This window comes from Podarcis vaucheri (assembly GCF_965113315.1).
Source record: "Podarcis vaucheri genome assembly, chromosome: 5".
NCBI classification, from domain to species: Eukaryota; Metazoa; Chordata; class Lepidosauria; order Squamata; family Lacertidae; genus Podarcis; species Podarcis vaucheri.
In genome coordinates this window covers 102,070,005-102,092,805 of record NC_138763.1, presented here as the reverse complement: position 1 = coordinate 102,092,805, position 22,801 = coordinate 102,070,005, and the positions used below count along the sequence as shown (strand labels likewise).

Genomic DNA, 22,801 nt, shown 5'->3' with positions numbered 1-22,801 from the left:
TTGCCCCGTTCAGCTACATATAACAGGGAAATTGGATTGAAATTGGGGGGAACTCTCCAGGGGAGAAAGACAAGGGGATGTAATATTTACCTACGGCAGCCATGTATCTTAAACTGGTCCTGTATTTAGGCTCAGATATTTGAGTGAGAAAGCAGCTTAGAGAGAGAGGTTTTTACAGTCTTGGAGGAAAAGTTTACGTGTTTAAAACCCAGTCATCTAATAACATTGACAGCCTCCTGCAGACACTTTGATTTATTTCTTGATTTTAAAAAGGAAGATGTTTTAAAATATCTGAAGGCATGGTTTGACTGTCGACACCGGTGCTGAGTAAAGCCTCTTACCTGAGTTTCTAATTCTGTCACTTCCAGATTAAGTTTATTTAGGTGCTTGTTCACAAAAGTGATCAGGGACTGAAAAGGAAAAAGAACACAGCAGGTAAGGAAATTAAAATGCAACCGATATGCAGATTGAGGCTGCAACCCTAAGCCCATCTACTGGCATGCCTAGGACTGCACCGCTATTCATTTTATACTTCTAAGAAGGAACGTAAATACATTCACAATACAAAACCACCCATTTGTAAACCTTATGCTTATGCAGAAGGAAACTTTGGCAGGTTTATTATATTTGGAATTCAATGGAACGGGGGCTGATTCCCATTAAGTGTCTTTTGCCCATGCAAGCGGCCCCTGGTGGCATTCTCCAGCATGCTGCTCCCGTGGGGAATTGTCGTGCTTTGGAAGCGTCTGATGAAAGACAACCTGGACCTTTCAAGGAGGATTGCTTTTAAACATTTTTAAGCACGAGAAAGCTCCTCAGTCAAAAGACTCATCCACAGGCAGCAGGGAGGGAGGAAGAATGTAAATCCTCAGGACTCTACAAACTGCCTAAGGCAAAACTTTATTACACGCCTCTGCAGCTCCGATCTTGAGTGTTTTTGCCTGACTCTCCTTTGATTAATGTCTCTTGCTTGTGAGGATGGAGGGGCAAGTGAGTGAATGAGTGGGCATAGAAACTCGCCTACTGCGCAAAATGTAAAAGCTGCATTTGCTGCTCCACCCGCCTCTTCCTTTGGACCCAGCCGCCCTTAGCAAGTGGCTGCCAGAAGGCTGCCCAGAAGACCAGAAGGGGAGGTGGCCCTCAGGCCAAAACAGGTTTCCCCGTTGTGGTGTGACGCTTTAGGGGTCAAAGGGCAGAAAGGAAGGAGAAGTGGACTTCAGCAAAGGAAGGGCTATCGGCTGAGGTAGAGGCACTTCAGTTTTTGCTTCATCCAGGCTGCTGGTCATTTTTAAGTTTTTCATCCCAGGAAAAACACCCATTCTCAGAAACATGACAGAGATCTTTGTCAGAAACAGTAAATAGAGGGCAAATACAGGCTGGGATTTTTGTGCCAGCAACTTAATGTGGAGGCTGCAAAAGAAGTTGTAATCGTGAGGAGTAGGCATCTTGCAATAATCACCCAGTATCTAAAAAGCCTTTGCTCCTGGTTCATGTCCTTAGATGAACCCTGGTGAAAGCGAGACCCTTGCTACCTGAAGAGAGCGCAAAAAAAATGCCCACTGGCCCATTAAACACAAATGGGATGTTACCTTTTTTACGACACTTAGTTTATCTGGAGCGTGGTCAAAGAGTGTGTCAAAAGCATCTCGCTCTGGTTTGAGAAAGGGAACAAGGTTTCAACAAATCAATAAAGGCTTTAGTGAAAATTCACAGAAGCAAGATATGCATTATTCCGTACTTATCTAAGTGATGGGCTCACTGAGCAAGGGGGAAGGCAGTGCTATGCAGTGGTTAGCGGAGCAGACTAGGATGTGGCAGACCAAGGTTCAATTCACCAGTCAGCCATGAAACTCACAGCCTAACTTGCCTCACCAAGTTGTTGTGAGGATGAAATGAGATGGGGGGAGAACCAAGTATGCTACCTTGAGCTTCGTGGAGGAAAGTTGGGATATGAATGAAATGAATGCATGAATGAAAACAAGCACAGAGTGCAAGCACAGATAGCCTTCTGAGAAGTTAATCCCAGTTGTTGAGGAGTCATTACTGCCTTAGAAGGAACTCTTCTGCTCCTCCCTGCAAATATGATGGTGTTCCATGGGAAACAGGAGGTGGAGATCAAGCTGCACTGGGACTGAGAACAAAGAGGGCAAAAGGAGGAAGAGAACCTGTTGCAACAAGGAGGCCAGCAAGATATAGAATATCATAACAGCTGTGGGATTGCCCCAAGCTCCTGTGCAAGGCAGGAATGGGGGTCCCTTCAGACCACAGGAGTCAGGACTTGCTGGAAGCACAGAGAAGGTGGGAGCTATCAACAGCAACAGAAAATAAGCTGAACTCTGTAGTTTGGCTGTACATCCAAAATGTCCAGTGCAGTCCTAGTTGGCAACATGGGATGCAAGAAGACAGGCTGCTCTGAGCCCAAAAGGAGAACGAGAGAATTGTTTTAATGTGCCACCTTGGACAAAAACAGGCTTAAGGGCAACTCCTAAATTGTGGGAGACAAACTAGAGACAGCATTGAAACGCAACTTTATTCTACTGCTTTTCGAAACTTGCACATGGATCATTATTATGGGTTTATATTCCAAGTTAAAATCTTGTACTTACCAAATCTACCCATCATCATCCTGCAAATCAGAGTTTTAGAAACTGCTTAGTTAGTGCATTAATAATGGGCTCCTAAGAGCCCACAGCTGAATAAGAAAACCCAGGTATCTCCCCCCCCCAACACACCCCAGACCAAGATCAATCTTGCTACACAATCTTTTATGAAAGGCAAAATTATTACCCTATAACGCCAGAGAACAATTTTCTTATATACCACTACCATTATACTAAAATCTGAGCTCCAAGGAAGGTGACATGGGAATTCCAAGGCCTTGTGCACTTCCGGGGGGGGGGGGGGCGTGGTGTTCAGTGCTGGCCCAAAATGTGTTGCTGCCTGAATCAAAGAATCCAAAGCTGGATTGCATCCTTCAGGCATCAAGTTCTGCCTTCTCTGAAATTCTGATGCCTGAAGAATTCTCCTTCATTTCACTGTCTTCCTGGCATTACTCAATGAATGACTATATAAATATATAATTATGGACAAGTGCCCCCATTCCCGAGACAGGTTGCCCAACACTACGATGCAACGTAGATCAGCAGGGGGGGCCACTAGATGTATCATAGCGTTTATTTTCCGTTCATACAAGGCAACAGTGAGGCCCAACAGGCCTGTCCGATGCCCCACCTGAACCAAGGGAACACCCTAGAACATGTCCGCAGAAACGTCTGCAGCACGCAGGAGTTCCTTCAAGGCTGAGAAGCATGAAAACCACTGGTGTACATACTACAATGGTCTACAAAGGTCCAGATACTGTTTAGGGGGCACAATGGACGGGGCTGTCCCAGACGATCCCAGGCGAGAACTTTCTGTGCACTCCCCATGAGCTTAGGGTAGGACAGGGGTCAGCAAACTTACCGCGCCTCGAGCCGGTGTCTCCAGCGCAGATCGCGCGGCGGGCCGGAGGTGGGGAGCGCGTGCCCATACGCGTGCGCACACGCTATTTCTGGCACACTTCCGGGTCAGAGGAGCCCCAGAAATAGCTTGTGCACATTTGCACAGGCCTCCTCCAACCCGGATGTGCACCGGAAATAACGCTTGCGCATGCACACAAGCTATTTCTGGTCTCCTTTGACCCGGAAGTGGGCAGCCACGCAGCACAGCGCTGATAAGAGCGGGTGGCAGCAGTGGGCGGTGGGGGTCGCAGCGGGCAGGATAAATGAGTCTCTCAGGCCTTATCTGGCCCACGGGCCTTAGTTTGGGGTCCCCTGGCGTAGAAGAAGGGCTTACTCTGTGGTGGTGGTGAGCTCTTCTGTGACCTGGGCTGTCTGGAGAAGACCTTCCCGCTTCTGGAAGACAGAAAGGAGAAGGTTTGTGGGACAACACTAAATTCTGCTTGAACTGTGACTGAAAAGGCTGCTTGCCACCATCACAAAAGCAGGCGTCAATCATGTAAAAGCAATAACAGCATCTCAGTGCCCATTATTTTTCATTTAAAGTACAAATGAAAGCTATGGGTGGTAGTTGCCCGTCTCTGAAAAGGCCCTCTTCTCTCACAAACAGAAGAGGCACACCGCTTGTCTACCACATCATCAGACCTGCATTATCTTAAAAACTAAAACACCCTTTTTTCTTCAAGGTGACTGATTAAATCTACATACAACTGAAACAAACAGTTAGTTGGTTAAAACAAACAGGAGTTCCTTAAGAAGATGACAGCCCTGATTATTAGCTGATGGTTCCAAAGAAGAAGAAAAAAGATAAAAGTAGCGTTCCAATTTAAAGCAAAGTCCTTTGTAAACTCTTCTTCTCTGTCAGAATCTGTATTCGCCCATGGCGAATTACCATACAAATGCATCAAAGAAGCATTCTAAAGTAGGTGTTCATTTGCTCCTCTTGAGCAAGAGAAAGCATTCGTGCCGGCTCTGAAATCCCTGCTTAACCTAAAAGTTGTGCCACCTAGTGGTGCCTTTCTTAAATACTGTACTATTAAAAGCAACAAAGGAGATTGACGCACTATGTTGTTATGTGGATTGTTTCTCCTGACAGAAGTCTTTTATTTTTCCCTCCTCCAACAAATGGAGATAATCAAGCAAGGAGGCATCTTTGAAAATGCAAAGGCCAAAGGCAGGCGCCTTCAGCAAAACAATTTCATCCTACTCCCAAGTGACCACAGCTTTAAATGAAAGACAGACCTCTGAAGCCAGGGAGATGTATTAATCTCTCACATTCTGTGAAGCGTTTATAGATGCGAGGAAATTGCCCTGCACCTTTCGGGACTTTGCAAAGTTACACCATCAATCTATCTACTGGTGCTGTTTATGGCAAATTGTTTTCTTCTCCCACAGTCCCTAAGAAGTAACATCAAGTCACAGAAAACAACCACCATCAGCAAACGGTTTATTTAGCATATTGCAGCCACAGCTGTTATCAATACAGAAGTTAAAAAAAAGAATTCCAAACATAGCACAGACCTTCATCAATTATGAAATGTATGCAGCTCTTAACAGCCATAGACAAGAAAAACAGGGGTGCTTCCATGCACAGATGATGGGGGCAGCCAACCCTTGCTTTTCTGCTTTTCCCTTCCTTGATTTCTGCAGAATCAAAAGACCCGCTTTGCTCCCAGATTTCTGGACTCCAAAATGCACTCTGTATCTAAGGGGTCAGCTCCCTTTCCCCAGCTGGGAGTCGGGTGTGTGTACAATATTTCCACTGGGACAACACATTTCCCAAGTCAATCTCGGAAAAGAAGTACCGTATTCTTCGCCCTATAGGACGCACTTTTTCCCCTCCAAAAATGAAGGGGAAATGTGGGTGCGTCCTATGGGGCGAATACAGGCTTTCTCTGAAGCCTGGAGAGCGAGAGGGGTCCGTGCGCACCGACCCCTCTCCCTCTCCAGGCTTCAGGAGAGCCCCACCGCCAGCCCCACAAGCTCGGGGGACAGCGGGAGAGGCGCAGCGCGCCATTGCCGCTGTCCCCCGACTTGGTTAGAAGGCTGGCGGGGGGAGAAGCCTGCTCCTCCCCGTCGCCAGCCCCGCAAACTCGGGGGACAGCGGGAGAGGCGCAGCGCGCCTTTGCCGCTGTCCCCCGACTTGTCTAGAAGGCTGGCGGGGGGAGAAGCCTGCTCCTCCCCGTCGCCAGCCCCGCAAACTCGGGGGACAGAGGGAGAGGCGCAGCGCGCCTTTGCCGCTGTCCCCCGACTTGTCTAGAAGGCTGGCGGGGGGAGAAGCCTGCTCCTCCCCGTCGCCAGCCCCGCAAACTCGGGGGACAGTGGGAGAGGCGCAGCGCGCCTTTCCCGCTGTCCCCCGACTTGGCTAGAAGGCTGGCGGGGGGAGAAGCCTGCTCCTCCCCGTCGCCAGCCCCGCAAACTCGGGGGACAGCGGGAGAGGCGCAGCGCGCCTTTGCCGCTGTCCCCCGACTTGTCTAGAAGGCTGGCGGGGGGAGAAGCCTGCTCCTCCCCGTCGCCAGCCCCGCAAACTCGGGGGACAGCGGGAGAGGCCCAGCGCGCCTTTGCTGCTGTCCCCCGACTTGTCTAGAAGGCTGGCGGGGGGGCGAAGCCTGCTCCTCCCCGTCGCCAGCCCCGCAAACTCGGGGGACAGCGGGAGAGGCGCAGCGCGCCTTTCCCGCTGTCCCCCGACTTGTCTAGAAGGCTGGCGGGGGGAGAAGCCTGCTCCTCCTTGTCGCCAGCCCCGCAAACTCGGGGGACAGCGGGAGAGGCGCAGCGCGCCTTTCCCGCTGTCCCCCGACTTGTCTAGAACGCTGGCGGGGGGGAGAAGCCTGCTCCTCCTTGTCGCCAGCCCCGCAAACTCGGGAGACAGCGGGAGAGGCGCAGCGCGCCTTTCCCGCTGTCCCCCGACTTGTCTAGAACGCTGGCGGGGGGGAGAAGCCTGCTCCTCCCCGTCGCCAGCCCCGCAAACTCGGGAGACAGCGGCAGGGGCGCAGCGCGCCCTTCCCGCTGTCCCCCGACTTGGTTAGAAGGCTGGCCCAGCCCCGCAAACTCGGGGGACAGCGGGAGAGGCGCAGCCCGCCATCCCGCTGTCTCCCGACATGGTTTGGAGGCTGGCGGAGGGCTTCCTCCTCCCCCAGCCCCGCAAGCTCCCAGAGCGATGCCAAAGCTGCGCGCAGCTTCGGCATGGCTCTGGGTCCCGTTCTGGGGGAGGGGGAAGCTCGGGCTTCCCCCGCCCCAGCCCCGCGCCTGGCGGGGGGGGGGATAAATTTTTTTTGCCTTTATTCCCCCCCCCCCCAAATCTAGGTGCATCCTATGGACCGGTGCGTCCAATAGTGCGAAAAATACGGTATCTCTAAAAAAGGCTGGCAGCTTAATTAAAAGCCTTGGCATGTATAGAAACAAGCCGTTAGAGCTGAGAGCAATTCGTTAACAATTAAATAACACACTGATGTGATCAGCTCCACTTGCTCCATGTGCCAGAACAAACAGACCAGCAAATCTCAGGTATGCCTAAGGCAGGGATGGTTTGAATGGGAAGTGCTAGGAGTTGCTGGACTACATCTCCCTTTATCCCTGACCACTGGGCCACACTGGATGTGGCTGCTGGGAGTTGGAGCCCAACAGCCTCCTAGTGGTGCAGAAATAAAACTGCTAGCACATTTGTAAAACTAAGCAGGGTCTGGTATGGTTTCAAACTGGATGGGAGACCGTCGTGTGTCAAGATTCCTGCAGTGGAGGGGGCTGGACTAGATGACGCTCTGGATCCCTTCCAACTCTATAATTCTGTGATTCTATAACTGTCTAGAAGGCCACAGGTTAGCCACTCCTGATCTAATGGCAGGAGAACATGTGGCCAATAAAGCCAAACCATCACTGCCTATGCTTCTCCATTTCTGCTCAGAGCAACGGTTTATTTTATTATTATTTCACTGACTGATTATCAATTGACTCTTAAAACAAACCCCAAAACCAAAGCCTCAGAGCAATTTACAGAAAAGACATAGCAATAAAATTATCAGTAAGAATTAAGAACCATTTAAGACTTTCATAAAAGTTAAAACGGCAACACACTAAAAACAGATTAAAAGTTTCATCCATTTTCTAGATGTTATTATTTGCAAACCTCCCAAATTAGGTCCAGGCCAGTTCTAAAGCTTGATTCTCCGAGGTGTGTGTGTGTGTGTGAGAGAGAGAGAGAGAGAGAGCGCTTTAAAGTGTAACCAACTTTCAGAAAACAGGATAATATCTGTAGGAAATACATGCATAAGGTTTCAACACGCCCTTACCCTTACGACAACCACTTGCACAGAAACATGTTCAGGAAGTCGGATGGGAGCCCGGAAGTGCATTGCCAGAGCTACCAGCAGGTGGAGAATGGACACCAGGTTCTTGCCATGGATTGCTTGAAGGGAAACACAGGTATACAGAGACACACAAATTTTAAAAGGCAATTAAGGGAAAACATTTTCTGGGCAAGTTTTGGATCGGTGATCTGGGGTTGACCCTCTGCCTCCAGGGGCCCCAAGAACCCTGCCTCTCCGCTAGGTCTTCCACAGAGCCTCTTCTTCAGAACTGCACATCTTTTCCACTCCAACCCCCACCCACGGCAACTGCAAGTTAGCTGGGGGGATCTTTATTCCTCCCCGATTCCTTTTGCCTGCATCCCCAGGTCTCTCTCAGGTCACATTCAAGCCACACACCGAAAGCGCCATGGGACCACTTTAAACATCCATAGCTTCCCCCATAGAGTTATGGGACCTGTAGTTTTTCAAGGGTGCCTATTCCCCGCTCAGAGCTACAATTCTCAAGAGGGATTGACTGTTAAACCACTCGAGGAGTTGAAAAAACATGTTCTTAGTCAGGGGTACAAAAATATGCTGGAACATATGGGGAACAGCAGATGAAAACTGACATCAGAATGGTGTCTCAATAAGAGCTCGGAGTGGTCAGTGGGAGGGGGGGGGCTCAGTGTCCTGTATGGCAACTTGCTCTTCCCCATGAGCGGCAGAAATCATGCAAAATGAGCTAAATGACACAAATCAAGCCATTTTGCATAATTTACACGAGTTGAGGAATACCGTTTTGCCTTTGCTAACCTGCCCAATGCCAGGGCAGGGGGGAATTCTGTAATCACAACAGCCTGCCTTACACAGATGTGAGTCTTGCTATCTGAGTGGAGACAAAAGGGCCTGGCAGTGGAGCAACTCTGCCCTGGAGCCACGGCAAACCCAACCCAGACGAGCTTCTTACAGTCCACGTTCCACTTGATAGCCCAGCCATGGGGTCGCAGCAAATCGTGGACAGCTTCCAGGACAGTCTGCAGCTTTTGTTTCTGGCCTATTTCCGACTGTGTCACTTCGGCCACGTTGAGCTTACGGCCAGCTAGTTTCTCTGGGTTGGGAAAAGAGACAAGCAGAAACAAGATTCTTCAGGTGGCGCAAAAGGGATGGGGAACATGGACCCCCTGCAGCCAGTTCCTCACCTGGCCAGGTACAAACCCACCAGCTTTTTAAAATTAAAAATTATTTATATTTTAAGATGGTTATAAGCCACGCTTATATTTCAATAAGAATAAAATCAACAAAAGTATCCACTAAAAATATCAATAAATCCAATCTGATTGGTTAAAAAGAGAAAATTCATATTTCAAAGGCCTGTCCATAAACAAAGATGGTTTCCAAAACATGTCTAAAAGAAGGGAGGGGTGGTTTCCTCAGGACAGAGCCTGCAGTACTAAAGGGTTGGTCCCCAGCGGAGGCCAACTAAAACCCAGGGACGTGGGGAACCTCAGCTGAGTGGTGATTCAAATCCAGATTCCCCTCGGTCCAGCTCCAGCCCTCTGTCCACTGCCACCTGCCTACAGCAGCCACTCACCCAAGAGCTTCTGGAGCACCTGTCCATCATAGACATCCTCCTCAAGCTGCTTGACAATGATTCGTTCTTCAACCAGGACATCATTTATCCAGTCAATTAAAACCTGGGACAATAAAGAAAAGACACAGATTACTTGGTTGGTCCCAAGACATTATTTAGTTTCTATCCTTTTAAGTGGGGGGGACCTCAAGTCAAGCAGATTTTTCTGGGAAACTAAGAAATTTATTATGGTGCCAGATTTCCTGTATTAGAATTAAATTCTTCAGCTGCATCTCACAAAATTAGCACTTTGCAAAACACTTGCAAGCCCCATGCAGGCAAAAAAGGATCATCTGATGTCACTGCGACATCAAGTGATTGACAGGTGGGCAGCTCCACCCACCAGTCAGAACTTAACCCACAAAAGGTGGGGAGATAACCATCTGGCTCACCAACTAGACCTAGTTCCTTGTCCCGGATCTATACCCTAGTGAACCAACTAAAAATATCAGTATCAGCGAAGCAAATGGACAAACTGGGAATTTACTAATGTCTGTTGGGTTTCCCTTTTTTTCAGTGACTGACCTGCAAGAAGAGGGTAAAAATGCTATCAACGCCCCGATGCCCCCTGCTCTCCCTGATCTGCACCTGGAAGATACTTTACTCGGTACAGTATATAAATGCTATTTGTGGATTAAGAGGTCTAAACAAAAGAAAGCTTATGTGTGGCTAAGTTATGGCTCTGTGCAAAGAGAGAAGATTTTTCAGGCATGGTGATTTTCCAGTCCTGAAGTCCTGTACATTGTGTGGGTGTGCATAACTTTAAAACCAACATACACTGGAAAATCCAAAAAGATTTGCAAAGCCACTGTGCAATAGATTGTGCACTGCAGTACTTAATTCAAGATGCATTCCAATGACTGCCACCAGATCTTCCAAACTAGTCTAAGCTATTTAATTAAAAATGATCCTATTATTCCATCTGAGCTACCTTCCAAGTTATGGAAAAACTTGCAAGTCAGCTATTACTGATAACCCCAGGGAGAACTTCCTTTCTGTTCTGCACTTGATTCTACTGTTGGTCTTGCCCAAAGCTATGACAGTTAATGTTCTAATCATTTCCAAACACGCACAGTCCCGGCAGCTCTGAATCTACCACCCACATGCTTCCTCAGGCGACAGACAAATACAGTGATACCTTGGCTTGTAACCGTTTTGGATTACAACTGTTTTGGATTACAACCACGTCAAACCCATAAGTGCGTGTCCCTTTTTTTGGATGACAACTTTTTTTTTTTTTTTTGAGGCCCCATTGGCGAAAGCGCACCTTGGATTACAACCTGTTTTGGTTTACAACCAGACCTCCGGAACGGATTATGGTTGTAAACCAAGGTACCACTGTACAGACTAAGCTGCATTTTCTGCCCGAGACCAGGGAGAGGAGACGGTGGAGGAAGATTGGAAGAAATTTAAAATTTATTTGCAGAAATATTGTAAAATTTTTGAATGTTAAGGACATTGAAATGAACCGCAGGGACTTTAGCGACAAAGTGAAATATAAGACTGGATTAACAACAGATAAATTAATAGAATATGAATTTGCTGAATTAATTTCTAAAAAGGGATACAAGAACGGGAGACGTGAGGAAGTCGGGAAAATAAGTTAATTGAAGATGAGAAATTAAGAAAGAGAGAATTTTTGTTTTTTGTTACTATATGTGTTTTTGTTTTTTATTTTTCTTTTGATGTGTTTAATGTCTGTATTTTTGTATTGTATTGTTTTTTGTGATTTTGTATTTTCTTTGTCTTTGTATGCTTTCTTATTGTGAAAACTGAATAAAATATTAAAAAAAATAATAAGCTGCATTTTCTGGGACTTTGCTTTGGAAGGTATCACCAACAGATATCAAGAGCTTCGGTTCTCAGAACACACTTTTATCTCCAACTTGATAGTGACTCCTTCTGTGGAACCAAAGTCACAGAGAATGATTCACAGAAATGCTGCGACTTTCCTCCCTGTGCAGTTTTGTTTTTTAATTGGGGGGGGCCATTAAAAATGTGATTTTCCTGCCTGCATTGAATCTGAAATAGTACCGTCCTTTCTACCACCTCCAGGCAGGCAGCAGCTGCACATCCAGCCAGTTTTCCACTCCAATTTGGAAAAGTGTGTGTGTTCTTGCAGCAAAGAAAGGCAAAGCTACTAATCAATGGAGCCCTTACCTTGATGAGTTCTTTAAATTTGGCTTCCTCCTTTGAGTTGGGATCAATCATGGTGCGTTCTTCATTCTCCTCTGAGGGTTTAGAAGACAAGCGTTGAGTTAGAGCCATCAGGAGACACACACACACAAGCACACTGCCTTGGAGACGGGTTCTCAAAAGCCAGATGTGGCCTGATTCATAAGCGGAAGAACCCAGTCATGGTACAAAGTTAGAAGCAATATCAAGCCCTCACGGGGAACGTGGCATGTCGAAGGATGCAAGATCACAGGGCTAGTTTCCTCAAAGTTAAACTGGCCGCACCCTTTTGTGAACGGGCCTTTCAATCACACGGCCTGCAACACGCTGACCTGACCCTTCTGGTCCTCAAGGCACAGCTCCTCAGAGGGGCAAGTGGGTGATCAGTTCCTTTTTCATCATCCAGCCAGATCCCTTTCCTTTATTGTCTTAAGATGACAGAGAGTGAGGACTGCCACTCTGCTCCAATGGAAAACCTACTGTGTCAGTGGACTTGGGAGTCCTATAATAAACCCACAAAGCATGTTTTATTTTCCGTACAGTCAAACCTTGGTTCCCAAACGGCTCAGCTGCCAAACAAATCGGCTCCTGAACGCTGCAAACCTGGAAGTGAGTGTTCCGGTTTGCGAACGTTTTTCGGAAGCCGAACATCCAACATGGCTTCCGCTTGAGTGCAGGAAGCTCCTGAAGCCAATCGGAAGCCATGCCTTGGTTTTTGAACCATTTCGGGAGTCGATGGACTCCCAGGACAGATTAAGTTTGAGAACCACAGTACCACTGTATTTGGTTGTCCTCACAAAAGTCTTGTGGAGTGGGTTACTAAGATCTTTGTCTAAGAAAGAGGAGGAGGAGGAGGAGGAGGAGGAGGAGAGAGGGTGAGAGTGAATCTGCCTGAAGGCACCTTCCAATACAATGGCTAATAAACATACCCCTGGACCCAGTGGCTCCAGTCCAGAGGCTGTCACACAGTAAGCATGGTGTTGCCCCATGGCTGCGGATTCACGGCTGCAGCTGGATGCTGAAATAGGGCATCAAGGGGCCTCCCCTTCCCCCTCCGCAGTGCAGATGCAGAGCACAGCAGAATGCAGAAGGCAAGGCGCACATGCCGTTCCCAAACCTGGGTGGGGGTTCGCACAAGGAAGGCTTCCTTCCTCACTTAAGCCTTGCTTTTGCTAAAATGAGTTTTTTTCTTGCCAAGAAATCCGAGCAAGTACTTTGAATCAAATGGCAGTGGACTATAAAGGTGACTCATTAATTTGATTAAACTCAAAGTAAATGTAATTCCCGGATGTGTATTTTAACTTTGTTCTTATCTTAAATAAATGTATACTTATCCATGTTTTACAACGGTCTGTGGTGATGAGCAAGAAATATTTGCTGTACAGTGGTGCCTCGCAAGACGAAATTAATCCATTCCATGAGTCTCTTCGTCTATCGGTTTTTTCGTCTTGCGAAGCAACCCTATTAGCGGATTAGCGGATTAGCGTTATTAGCGGTTTAGCGGCTATTAAAGGCTTAGCGGCTACTAAAGGCTTAGCGGATTAGAAAAAGGGGGGGAGCGGAAAAAAATCGGAACACTCGCAAGACGTTTTCGTCTTGTGAAGCAAGCCCATAGGGAAAATCGTCTTGCGAAGCAGCTCAAAAACGGAAAACCCTTTCGTCTAGCGGGTTTTCCGTCTTGCGAGGCACCACTGTATCATAGAATATGCTTCCCAGAGAGGTCCATAAATGAATTTCCTTTCTTCTTTTTAAAAGAAAAGGGCACAATGCATTGTTCTAGCAGACTCATTCGGTTGATATCCTTATGCTGCTGAATCTATTCAGCGTTATATGAGTGGGCCCTGCAGCCAAAATGTTGCAGTGTTTTCCTGACATGCGTCTGTTATCTTTGGGACAGGGAGTTAGCTGCTAAAGCTCTGTCTCTTAGCACAGCCCTCAAGCCTGCAAGAGAGGTGTGCCAACAAACTATGCAGTATTTATTGATTTACCTATCTATGTAAAGTACTTACTGTATATGCCACCACACTAATTAAATTAACACCAAGTTAATGCACAACAACAGTACAACATTCAGCATGCAAAAGAAACAACCTAACATATCACAATTCACAATAAGGATGGACTGTTCGGCTGGGCCAAGGGAAACTTAAAATGAAAGGGTTGTTGTAGATGCTTCTCCTCTAGTAAAACACACAAAAATGGGAGAGAAGAGTCATGGATAACAATGCAGAGGTGTAACACACTCAGGTTGCACAACACTGCAGGGGTGTTGTAAATCAGCTCTTCTGCAGTCACTGCCCCTTTTGCATGTGGCTTGGAGTTTGCATTAGCAGGCAGAGCCATGGGTTTTTATTTTTTAAATCGCTTTACATTAAATAAGAACTGGGATGCAAAAAAAAGGAGTGTTGCTCTTTTGCCACTACTAGTGTTTTGAGAGCAAGTGGGATGAGCACACAGTTGCCCAATTCCAGCCAGATTAAAATCCTGGATTTCACCATTGGCGTCACTCTGCTCCACTTGGGAAACATTTTAAAATAGCTTCTCCAGTGTGAACCAGGAAGTGACCTCCCCAGACAACAGTTTGTCTCTCTCCTCCTGTTCCAGTCACTCTATTGTATTGTCAAGGCTCCCCCCCCCCCCCGATTCTCAGGCTGCGTTCAGACATTACATTAGCTTTCCTGGTTGCAATGCTAGCACTCCCGTTCCGGTCAATCATGTTGATTGTGGAACTGCAGTGCTTTTTCATCAGACACTGCCATGCAGCGCTGAATTTTAAAATGAGGGGAAGATCTGCATGCTGGGACTCCACCCCAGATGATGGAAAAGAGAGCGAAGCTGTGCCACAAAACTCCAGCCCTTCACTGGCACTCTTCCAGGTGGATTATGTCAAGCCTGATCCCTCTGTTCTCCCTCCACAGTAACTGAAGCTCTTTTGTTTAGACCTCTTAATCCACAAGTGGCATTTATATACTGTACCGAGTAAAGTATCTTCCGGGTGCAGATCAGGGAGAGCAGGGGACATTGGCGCGTTGATAGCATTTTTACCCTCTTCTTGCAGGTCTGTCACTGGAAAAAAGGGAAACCCAACAGACATTAGTAAATGCACAGTTTGTCCATTTGCTTCACTTTTATTCAGAGTAGAGCCAAACATTCCTCAGGTTCATTTTTGCCCTGGAATGTAATTGTTTTAGTGAAGAGCTCCCCTGCTCTCACACACACAAACTCTCTCTTTCGTTTGTGGCTGTGGAAACACAAGACATTTAAAGCACACACCCCCCCACCTGCAAAGAACCCTGGGAACTGTAGCGTCCTCCCCAAAAAACTACAATTCCCAGCACCCTTAACAAACTACAATTCCTGGGATTCGGGGGTGCGGGGAATGTGCTTTAAATGTATGGTGTGTACACAGCCAGAGACTATTTCTCCCTTCGCTTCATTCCCCCTCATATTATCCGGAGCCATCAGATGACGGACTGGAGAGATGATGTCACAACACACAAGGTAGTTGAAGCTCCTTTTAAGTGGGGTCAAAGCTGACAGGTAAGTGCTATTTAGCAGTTCTGCAGTAAACACCAAGATGACTTACCTACGGCACAAGACTCAGCTATACAGCTGCAAATAAAACGTTTTAAGTGTGTTTTAACTGCAAAGATACTAGATGGCGATGTTTAGAACATTTTTTTTATATGTATCTAGATTCCACCTGGAACTAGGATAGGAAAAAACATGAGGACATCACAGCACATAGTTTCATAGCTGATTATTACAGATGGGTGGGTTCATAGGAGCGCATTTTGTGGCAGGGAATTTCATTAGCGCAAGCGGGTTCTGAGCTCTGGGCGCAGATTTCAGATTAAAACTGCAGAGTGGAAGGAAAGGACCTTTTTCTGCCCGCACACCCCCCTCACTCTCTGAAGACTGGAGAAGAGACCCTCTTAAGCAGGGGTAGGCAAACTAAGGCCCAGGGGCCAGATCCGGCCCAATCACCTTCTCAATCCGGCTCGCGGACAGTCCGGGAATCATAGAATCATAGAATCATAGAATCATAGAATCATAGAGTTGGAAGAGACCACAAGGGCCATCGAGTCCAACCCCCTGCCAAGCAGGAAACACCATCAGAGCACTCCTGACATATGGTTGTCAAGCCTCTGCTTAAAGACCTCCAAAGTAGGAGACTCCACCACACTCCTTGGCAGCAAATTCCACTGTCGAACAGCTCTTACTGTCAGGAAGTTCTTCCTAATGTTTAGGTGGAATCTTCTTTCTTGTAGTTTGGATCCATTGCTCCGTGTCCGCTTCTCTGGAGCAGCAGAAAACAACCTTTCTCCCTCCTCTATGTGACATCCTTTTATATATTTGAACATGGCTATCATATCACCCCTTAACCTCCTCTTCTCCAGGCTAAACATGCCCAGCTCCCTTAGCCGTTCCTCATAAGGCATTGTTTCCAGGCCTTTGACCATTTTGGTTGCCCTCCTCTGGACACGTTCCAGTTTGTCAGTGTCCTTCTTGAATTGTGGTGCCCAGAACTGGACACAGTACTCCAGGTGTGGTCTGACCAGAGCAGAATACAGTGGCACTATTACCTCCCTTGATCTAGATGCTATACTCCTATTGATGCAGCCCAGAATTGCATTGGCTTTTTTAGCTGCCGCGTCACACTGTTGGCTCATGTCAAGTTTGTGGTCAACCAAGACTCCTAGATCCTTTTCACATGTACTGCTCTCAAGCCAGGTGTCACCCATCTTGTATTTGTGCCTCTCATTTTTTTTGCCCAAGTGCAATACTTTACATTTCTCCCTGTTAAAATTCATCTTGTTTCTTTTTGCCCAGTTCTCTAATCTGTCAAGGTCGTTTTGAAGTGTGATCCTGTCCTCTGGGGTGTTAGCCACCCCTCCCAGTTTGGTGTCATCTGCAAATTTGATCAGGATGCCCTTGAGTCCATCATCCAAGTCGTTGATAAAGATGTTGAATAAGACCGGGCCCAAGACAGAACCCTGTGGCACCCCACTAGTCACTCTTCTCCAGGATGAAGAGGAACCATTGATGAGCACCCTTTGGGTTCGGTCAGTCAGCCAGTTACAAATCCACTGAGTGGTAGCATAGTCAAGACCACATTTTACCAGCTTCTTTACAAGAATATCATGAGGCACCTTGTCAAATGCCTTGCTGAAATCAAGGTAGGCTACATCCACTGCGTTCCCTTCATCTACCAGGCTTGTAATTCTGTCAAAAAACGAGATCAGGTTAGTCTGACATGACTTATTTTTCAGAAATCCATGCTGACTATTGGTGATAATCAGTGTGTTTTTACATGAGTAGAATGTGTCCTTTTACTTAAAATGCATCTCTGGATTATTTGTAGGGCCTGTCTGGTGTTTTGACATGAGTACAATGTGTGCTTTTATTTAAAATGCATCTCTGGGTTATTTGTGGGGCATAGGAATTCGTTCATTTCCCCCCAAAAAATATAGTCCAGCCCCCCCCCCCAGGTCTGAGGGACAGTGGAAAAAGTTAATACTGAAAAAGTTAAGAGTATTAAGGGGGGTGGGCTGGGGAAGGACCAGATCATGTGAAAAATGAACGTAAGACTTTAGCTTAAGTTCTTTCATTTTCAGCTTTGTATTCTTGTTATTAAAATGTGTGCCTAGACATTCCGTTGTTGCCATTTAGCTCCTCGCTTTCATACCTCAGTTTCTAACACTGAGTGAAGAAGGCAAAAGTCTCCTAGGATGCTCTGCAGAGTGGGAAGGGGAGAGAGAACATGAGCTGTCAAGTGTTTGCAGTGCTTTGTACTTCACACCAATTATTTGCTGCCCTAATTAGCACAAGCTGAATAAGGAGATTTAAATGGGAAAACAAGAGAGACTTTAGTTGGCCCGTATAATGAGGCACACAGCCATGTCGGAGTCCAGCAAGCTCGTTGGTTTAAAATTTCAGAAGTAAAGAACAATCTATTCCTCTGAGTGGTGCATCAATAAAACTGCTAGCCCATTTCCAAAGGTAAGCAGGGTCTGGTCTGGTTTCAAAATGGATGTTGAGGTCGGTGCATTGCAGTGTGTTGAACTAAATGATCCCTGGAGTCTCTTCCAAGTCTACAATTGTATGTTTCCATTTCTATGTTCAAACATCCACTCAGCTCTAACCTTCCTCTCCCATATATTGGACACTGGAGAGGGGCAGGGAGCAAATACGCCATCTTTTTCCTGCTGTTGGATTACTCGGGAGCAGAGAACATCTCCAACAATAACGGAACACCTCCATTTGCCCACATGCTGAATGGATGAGAATTATAATTCTTATAACAGACACGCAACGTTTGCGCTGGACGCCAAAACCAAGTCCCCAGGGGATGAGCGTACAATGATTTAACAGCAGGTTTCCTCATGACTGTACTCAAATGTGAGCTCATTCCAAATTATGGCAGGATATGAAGCATATCTGGATTCCTCAAGAATGAGGCACAGACCACAAAGCCAAACCTGCACTTTGCATGATGTGGGCCTTTTAAAATCCACTGGGCCTCCAGTCGGCTTGCCAGATGAAGTTTGCAATTGGGGGTTCTGAATAAAAGGAAGCTCCTTGTTTCTACAGCATAATTTTGCTAAAGAAACAGAAGCAAAATTGCCAACTATTGTTTTATGGCACTGGTCAGTAAAACTGCACCCTGGCATGTAACCAGCAATGGGTTCGAAATGTTTGTAAACTTCAAAAATGTCCCAGCAAATATCCATTTCTTATCGATCCCACTCTGCCGATTTCAATGTTGTTTTCTTAGCAAGTCTAATTTTGGCTCCCTCAAAAGTGTTTTCCTTAGAGTAATTGCTTCAAGCCCAAAAACTGCTTGAGGAGAGAAATACATGGAAAATGTTATGGCTATAAATAAACTAAGACCAATGAAGGATTTCAAGGTGGTGTTTGCCAACTCTTTAACCAACTTCTGCTCCTATGCCTCGTTCTGCCAACATCAGAAGGCCAGAATGCTGAATTTTTCAGGTCCAGAGCCCTGGGAACAGATCTTTCTGCTCAGGTGGCAATCCTATGCATATGATATCAACAACTGCTGCAAATGTGATCATCACATCATGACGATGTGTGTTTTGTATTTAAATAACCTTAGTTCTGGGTCCAACACCAGTGATATCTCTGCGCTTGGACAGACTCGCACACACAGCTCTAGTTAACCTGAAGTGTTGTTGTTGTGCCAGCGAACAAAGAGTGCGGACGGAGCCAATCTAGCATCACTGCGCCACCGCAAAGCATGCTCTCAGGCTCATATTACAGCGCATTTTGATACAGCCGTTATCAGCAAGCTCGTTTTCTATTGTTGAAATCAATGGTCTTGGTTTCTCTTCCCCTCCCGCCCCACCTTCAACTATTTGCAATCTCTGGAACAGATCATGTCCTGCATTTCCCAAGCACCCCCTTGGACTCGGAAGCTGGCAGAGGAACTAAAATGTGGAACTAAAAATAAATCATGCCCAATGATCCTCCCCATTCTGCAATTCAACAAAGAGCAGGCAGGTGTGGGGGAGAGAGAAAGAGAGAAAATATGCTCTGTCCTTAATTTTATTTTTTTATTTTTAAATCCCACTTGCCAAGACTGCTGAGCTGTGCTCTATTTCTGAACTAAGCACTAAGCTGGCAAGAAGAGCATCAAATGTCCCAATGAAGAAAACTCCCAAACCTCATCACATTACCACTTGCTCTGGGACGGAAAACTTAAGCTCACCGCCAGGAAATATTCCTCTTCCATGCAGGTAGTTCTAAAAGTTGGGGGGGGGGGGTTAGTGGAGAGTCACACGTTTTCCTACCTCCCGTTTTCTTGCGTTTTTTACAAAGCAGGCCTGCCATTCTGGCCCCTTGGAATGTAAGGCTACGTATTGCTGCAGACCAGCCTTGGACAGTCCCAAATGTCTAAAAAGGAAGGAGGCAGATGGACAGGAACTGACCTGCAAGCCTGGGTTAATTTGGTCGCAGTGACATGGGAGGAGACGGCCGGGCAGCAGCCGTTGTGAGGGGTGGGAAGCGGAGGGTGGAAGAGGAGCACAGGGCAGGGCATGAAGAATGGGCTGCCCGCACCACAGCCAAATCCTCCGCCACTTTCTCCAAGCCTGAACGGAGGGAGAAAGCCCTTCTCCTCTCGCTGCCGGTTTGTGAGGTAAGTCTGTCATTATGCCGTGCGGAGAGCCTGGCTCTCAGCATTGCAAAGACCTCTGGGGTGCAAGAGCGCCTCTGCAACTGCCCCACATCACACTTTCAGCTCCGTGGGATTTCCAGGTGTGGAGGCTGCCCAGGGCGCAAAAAACTGGGAGGAGGCTGTGCCTTTACTACAAGAGTCCCCCCGCTCCCCAGCCATAGCAACCCCTTTATTCCCCCACCCACCAAGATATCAACCATTTGCTGTAGGAGAAACCTACTTTTTATTCCTTCCTTCATTCACTGCGTTTATCTCTCTCTTTTTTCTCCAAGGAGCTCAAGGTGGTGGGCAATGTCCACCCCTTCTCCTTCATTCCCGGCAACAACCCTGTGAGGTAGCTTAGGCTGAGAGACAGCGGCCCCCAAGGTCACCCAGTGGCCATGCGGGGAATGAAGGAGTGAATCTTTATTTGCGTCAGCCCTCGGGCATAGCAATAAAACAACAATACAATATACAAAGAATAGAAATAGAAATAAAAAGTCGATTATATAAAATACATTTCAGGGTTTTCGGCCATGTGGGGATTTGAACCCGTGTCTGCCACGGGTTCAAGTCCAACCCTCTAACTATTACACCACTCAAGGGCACCAAACTACTCTCTGCCCCAGGTGCCCCCCCCCAGTGGAAAGAGAAGGTTCAGCGCCATCTGGACCAAGTTCAAGGTACAGCCTACTTATTACGTCGCACAGAATTTTGTTGGAGCCCTTAGGAACTAAGCCAGCTCCTTCCCTCCGCCCCAGCCAGCCTGGCCCACGGTCTGAAGCGATGGGACTGGAGGTTGAGATGTTGATGACACCAGCAATTGTCTCTTAGAGATCAGTTTTAAATACAGTGGTGCCCCGCAAGACGAATGCCTCGCAAGACGGAAAACTCGCTAGACGAAAGAGTTTTCCGTTTGGGAGGTGCTTCGCAAAACAAATCTCCTATGGGCTTGCTTTGCAAGACGACAATGTCTTGCGAGTTCCTGCTGGTCTTTTTTCCTCCCCCCCCCCTTTTTCTAAGCCGCTAAGCCTCTTATCAGCAGATCCGATCAGCAGATAAGCCGCTAATAGCACTAATCCGCTAATCCATCAATGGGCTTGCTTCGCAAGATGAAAAAACCGCTAGACGAAGAGAATCACAGAACGGATTCTTTTCGTCTTGCGAGGCACCACTGTAGTTTTAACATTGTGCGCTACCCTGGAAATATTTACATTGAAGGGCAATATTTTTTATTTTAAAAATGAATAGATAATAAAATTATTTGCCGTCACCACCTCACCAGATAATAACAGATGGATAAAGGAATGGCAGTCATGGGGCAACTGTCATGGTTCCTTCCTCTCTATGTTAACATAACAGCACAGTAAGAATCCACAGGGAATTAGCCCTCAGATACCGTTAATATGAGAAGTTGGCTACAGTGTGCTGCTGACAACCCCAAGGTTGCAGGTTCAATCCCCGTACGGGATGGCTGCATATTCCTGCACTGCAGGCAATTGGACTAGTTGATCTCCAGGGTCCTTCCAACTCTACCATTCTATGTTTAAAAATTGCTTTTAACCCCTTCGCCCCTTTTAATCACACCTTACAAAACACTCTTAGACAAACAAGCTGCAATTTCCCTGTCTACAGCAGACGAAAAACCCCGAAGTTCAAAGCCAGCAGCACCTTGAAGTTCACTGCAGCCACTTTCTATATCCTAACAATCGAGTTTCTTCTTAATGGACATCAGCAGTCTGGCTGCTTGGAAAAGGAAGCCGGATGATAACTGCTATTTAATTTTAGCTGCAGTTATTTCTGATCCAAGGTCTGAACCTCGCAGTGTTGGAAAACAGCAGCTGTCATGATGATGTTGAATAGAGCGGCTAATTATGGGACAGAGGACACAGTATCTTCCGCCTAAGTGAAGCCACAATGGTGCTCTGCCCGGCTTTTAGGAGAGCATAAAGGATAGTTGCGGACCTCTTGGAGAGCTGCAGTAGCGAACTTCCTGGCCGTGTCAAAGACAGTCTTGCAAAGAGGTCCGTCAAAGTAACCAGCCCTCTGATGGGTTCTCTTCCAGCCCACCTGCTGGCATGTGTCAGTCATTTCTGGCAGACAGGAGACATGAGAGAAAGCAAGGACCAGCTCATCTCCCGTGTCCAAAAGCTTCTCAGTCTGATCACCTGGAGATTTTTACTCCTTGCAGGTAAACAGAAGAATTGAGATTTTTACAAACAGCAGATCCCATCAACTGACAACCTTTGCCTCATTTTTCTCCATTTGTAGAATGGAAACAGGTACCACCTCCATCCTGGAGAGACTTGAAATTGCAGTTTGGGTACATGAGTAACACCCAGCGCAGTTTCTGTGCTTCTTTGTACCTTTCTGTCTGTCTCTGAATTGGCTGGCCATTGCTTCCAAAGCGCTTTGAGATCCAGGAAGACTTTGAGATCCAGTGGAAGACTCACTTCTTTGTATGTGGATTGAAGGTCAAGGCATAATTATGACAGAGGGCTATACACATATAATTTTGTGTTTTATTATGATTATTACTGGTGTTAATTTTATGTTTCTTATTTCTCTGTTCCTTTCTTCTCCTCCTTCTTTCTTTTCCCCTTTCTTGTTCTATCTCTCCTCTCTTTCTTATCTTTTTGATTCTGTTTGTTCTAGAAACTATTTTTATTGGATTGTGAAAACTTTAATAAATATCTGTGGGGGGGGGGAGGGAGGGACAGCTACACCAAGGTGGTGAGCCTGGGGCCCTGCAAATGTTGACAGACTATTTTCCTAACACTGCTGGCCATGCTGCCTGCAGCGGCTGAGAGTTGGAGTCCAACAGCAGCTGGAGGTCACCATTATGGCAATAGCATGTCCCCCCCTTCTTCAAACCCCCCTTTTCCCATGAGGCCCTTGGCATGGCCATCTCAATCCCTATCCGCCACCTGCAATAAGGCTTAGATTGATACAACGGCACTTTCTCATATCCATCCTTATTACCTGTGCTGCTTTCGTTCCCCCTTTGCCTAACCCTCAGGCAAAATCTTCTAGTCTG

General features: G+C 46.9%; 1 protein-coding gene across 1 annotated transcript in view; it reads right to left on the bottom strand.

Annotated features, from left to right (window-relative positions):
- PARVB (parvin beta) overlaps positions 1-22,801 on the bottom strand; it is a 41,378-nt gene that overhangs the window by 7,072 nt on the left and 11,505 nt on the right. The window contains exons 2-10 of the mRNA XM_082223243.1: positions 14,562-14,651; positions 11,571-11,641; positions 9,372-9,474; positions 8,748-8,888; positions 7,784-7,899; positions 3,835-3,893; positions 2,607-2,626; positions 1,590-1,651; positions 342-410 (exon numbers count right to left, since the gene is read on the bottom strand). Of these exons, the coding sequence (XP_082079369.1) occupies positions 342-410; positions 1,590-1,651; positions 2,607-2,626; positions 3,835-3,893; positions 7,784-7,899; positions 8,748-8,888; positions 9,372-9,474; positions 11,571-11,641; positions 14,562-14,651 (731 nt within the window). The remainder of the gene's footprint in view (positions 1-341; positions 411-1,589; positions 1,652-2,606; positions 2,627-3,834; positions 3,894-7,783; positions 7,900-8,747; positions 8,889-9,371; positions 9,475-11,570; positions 11,642-14,561; positions 14,652-22,801) is intronic.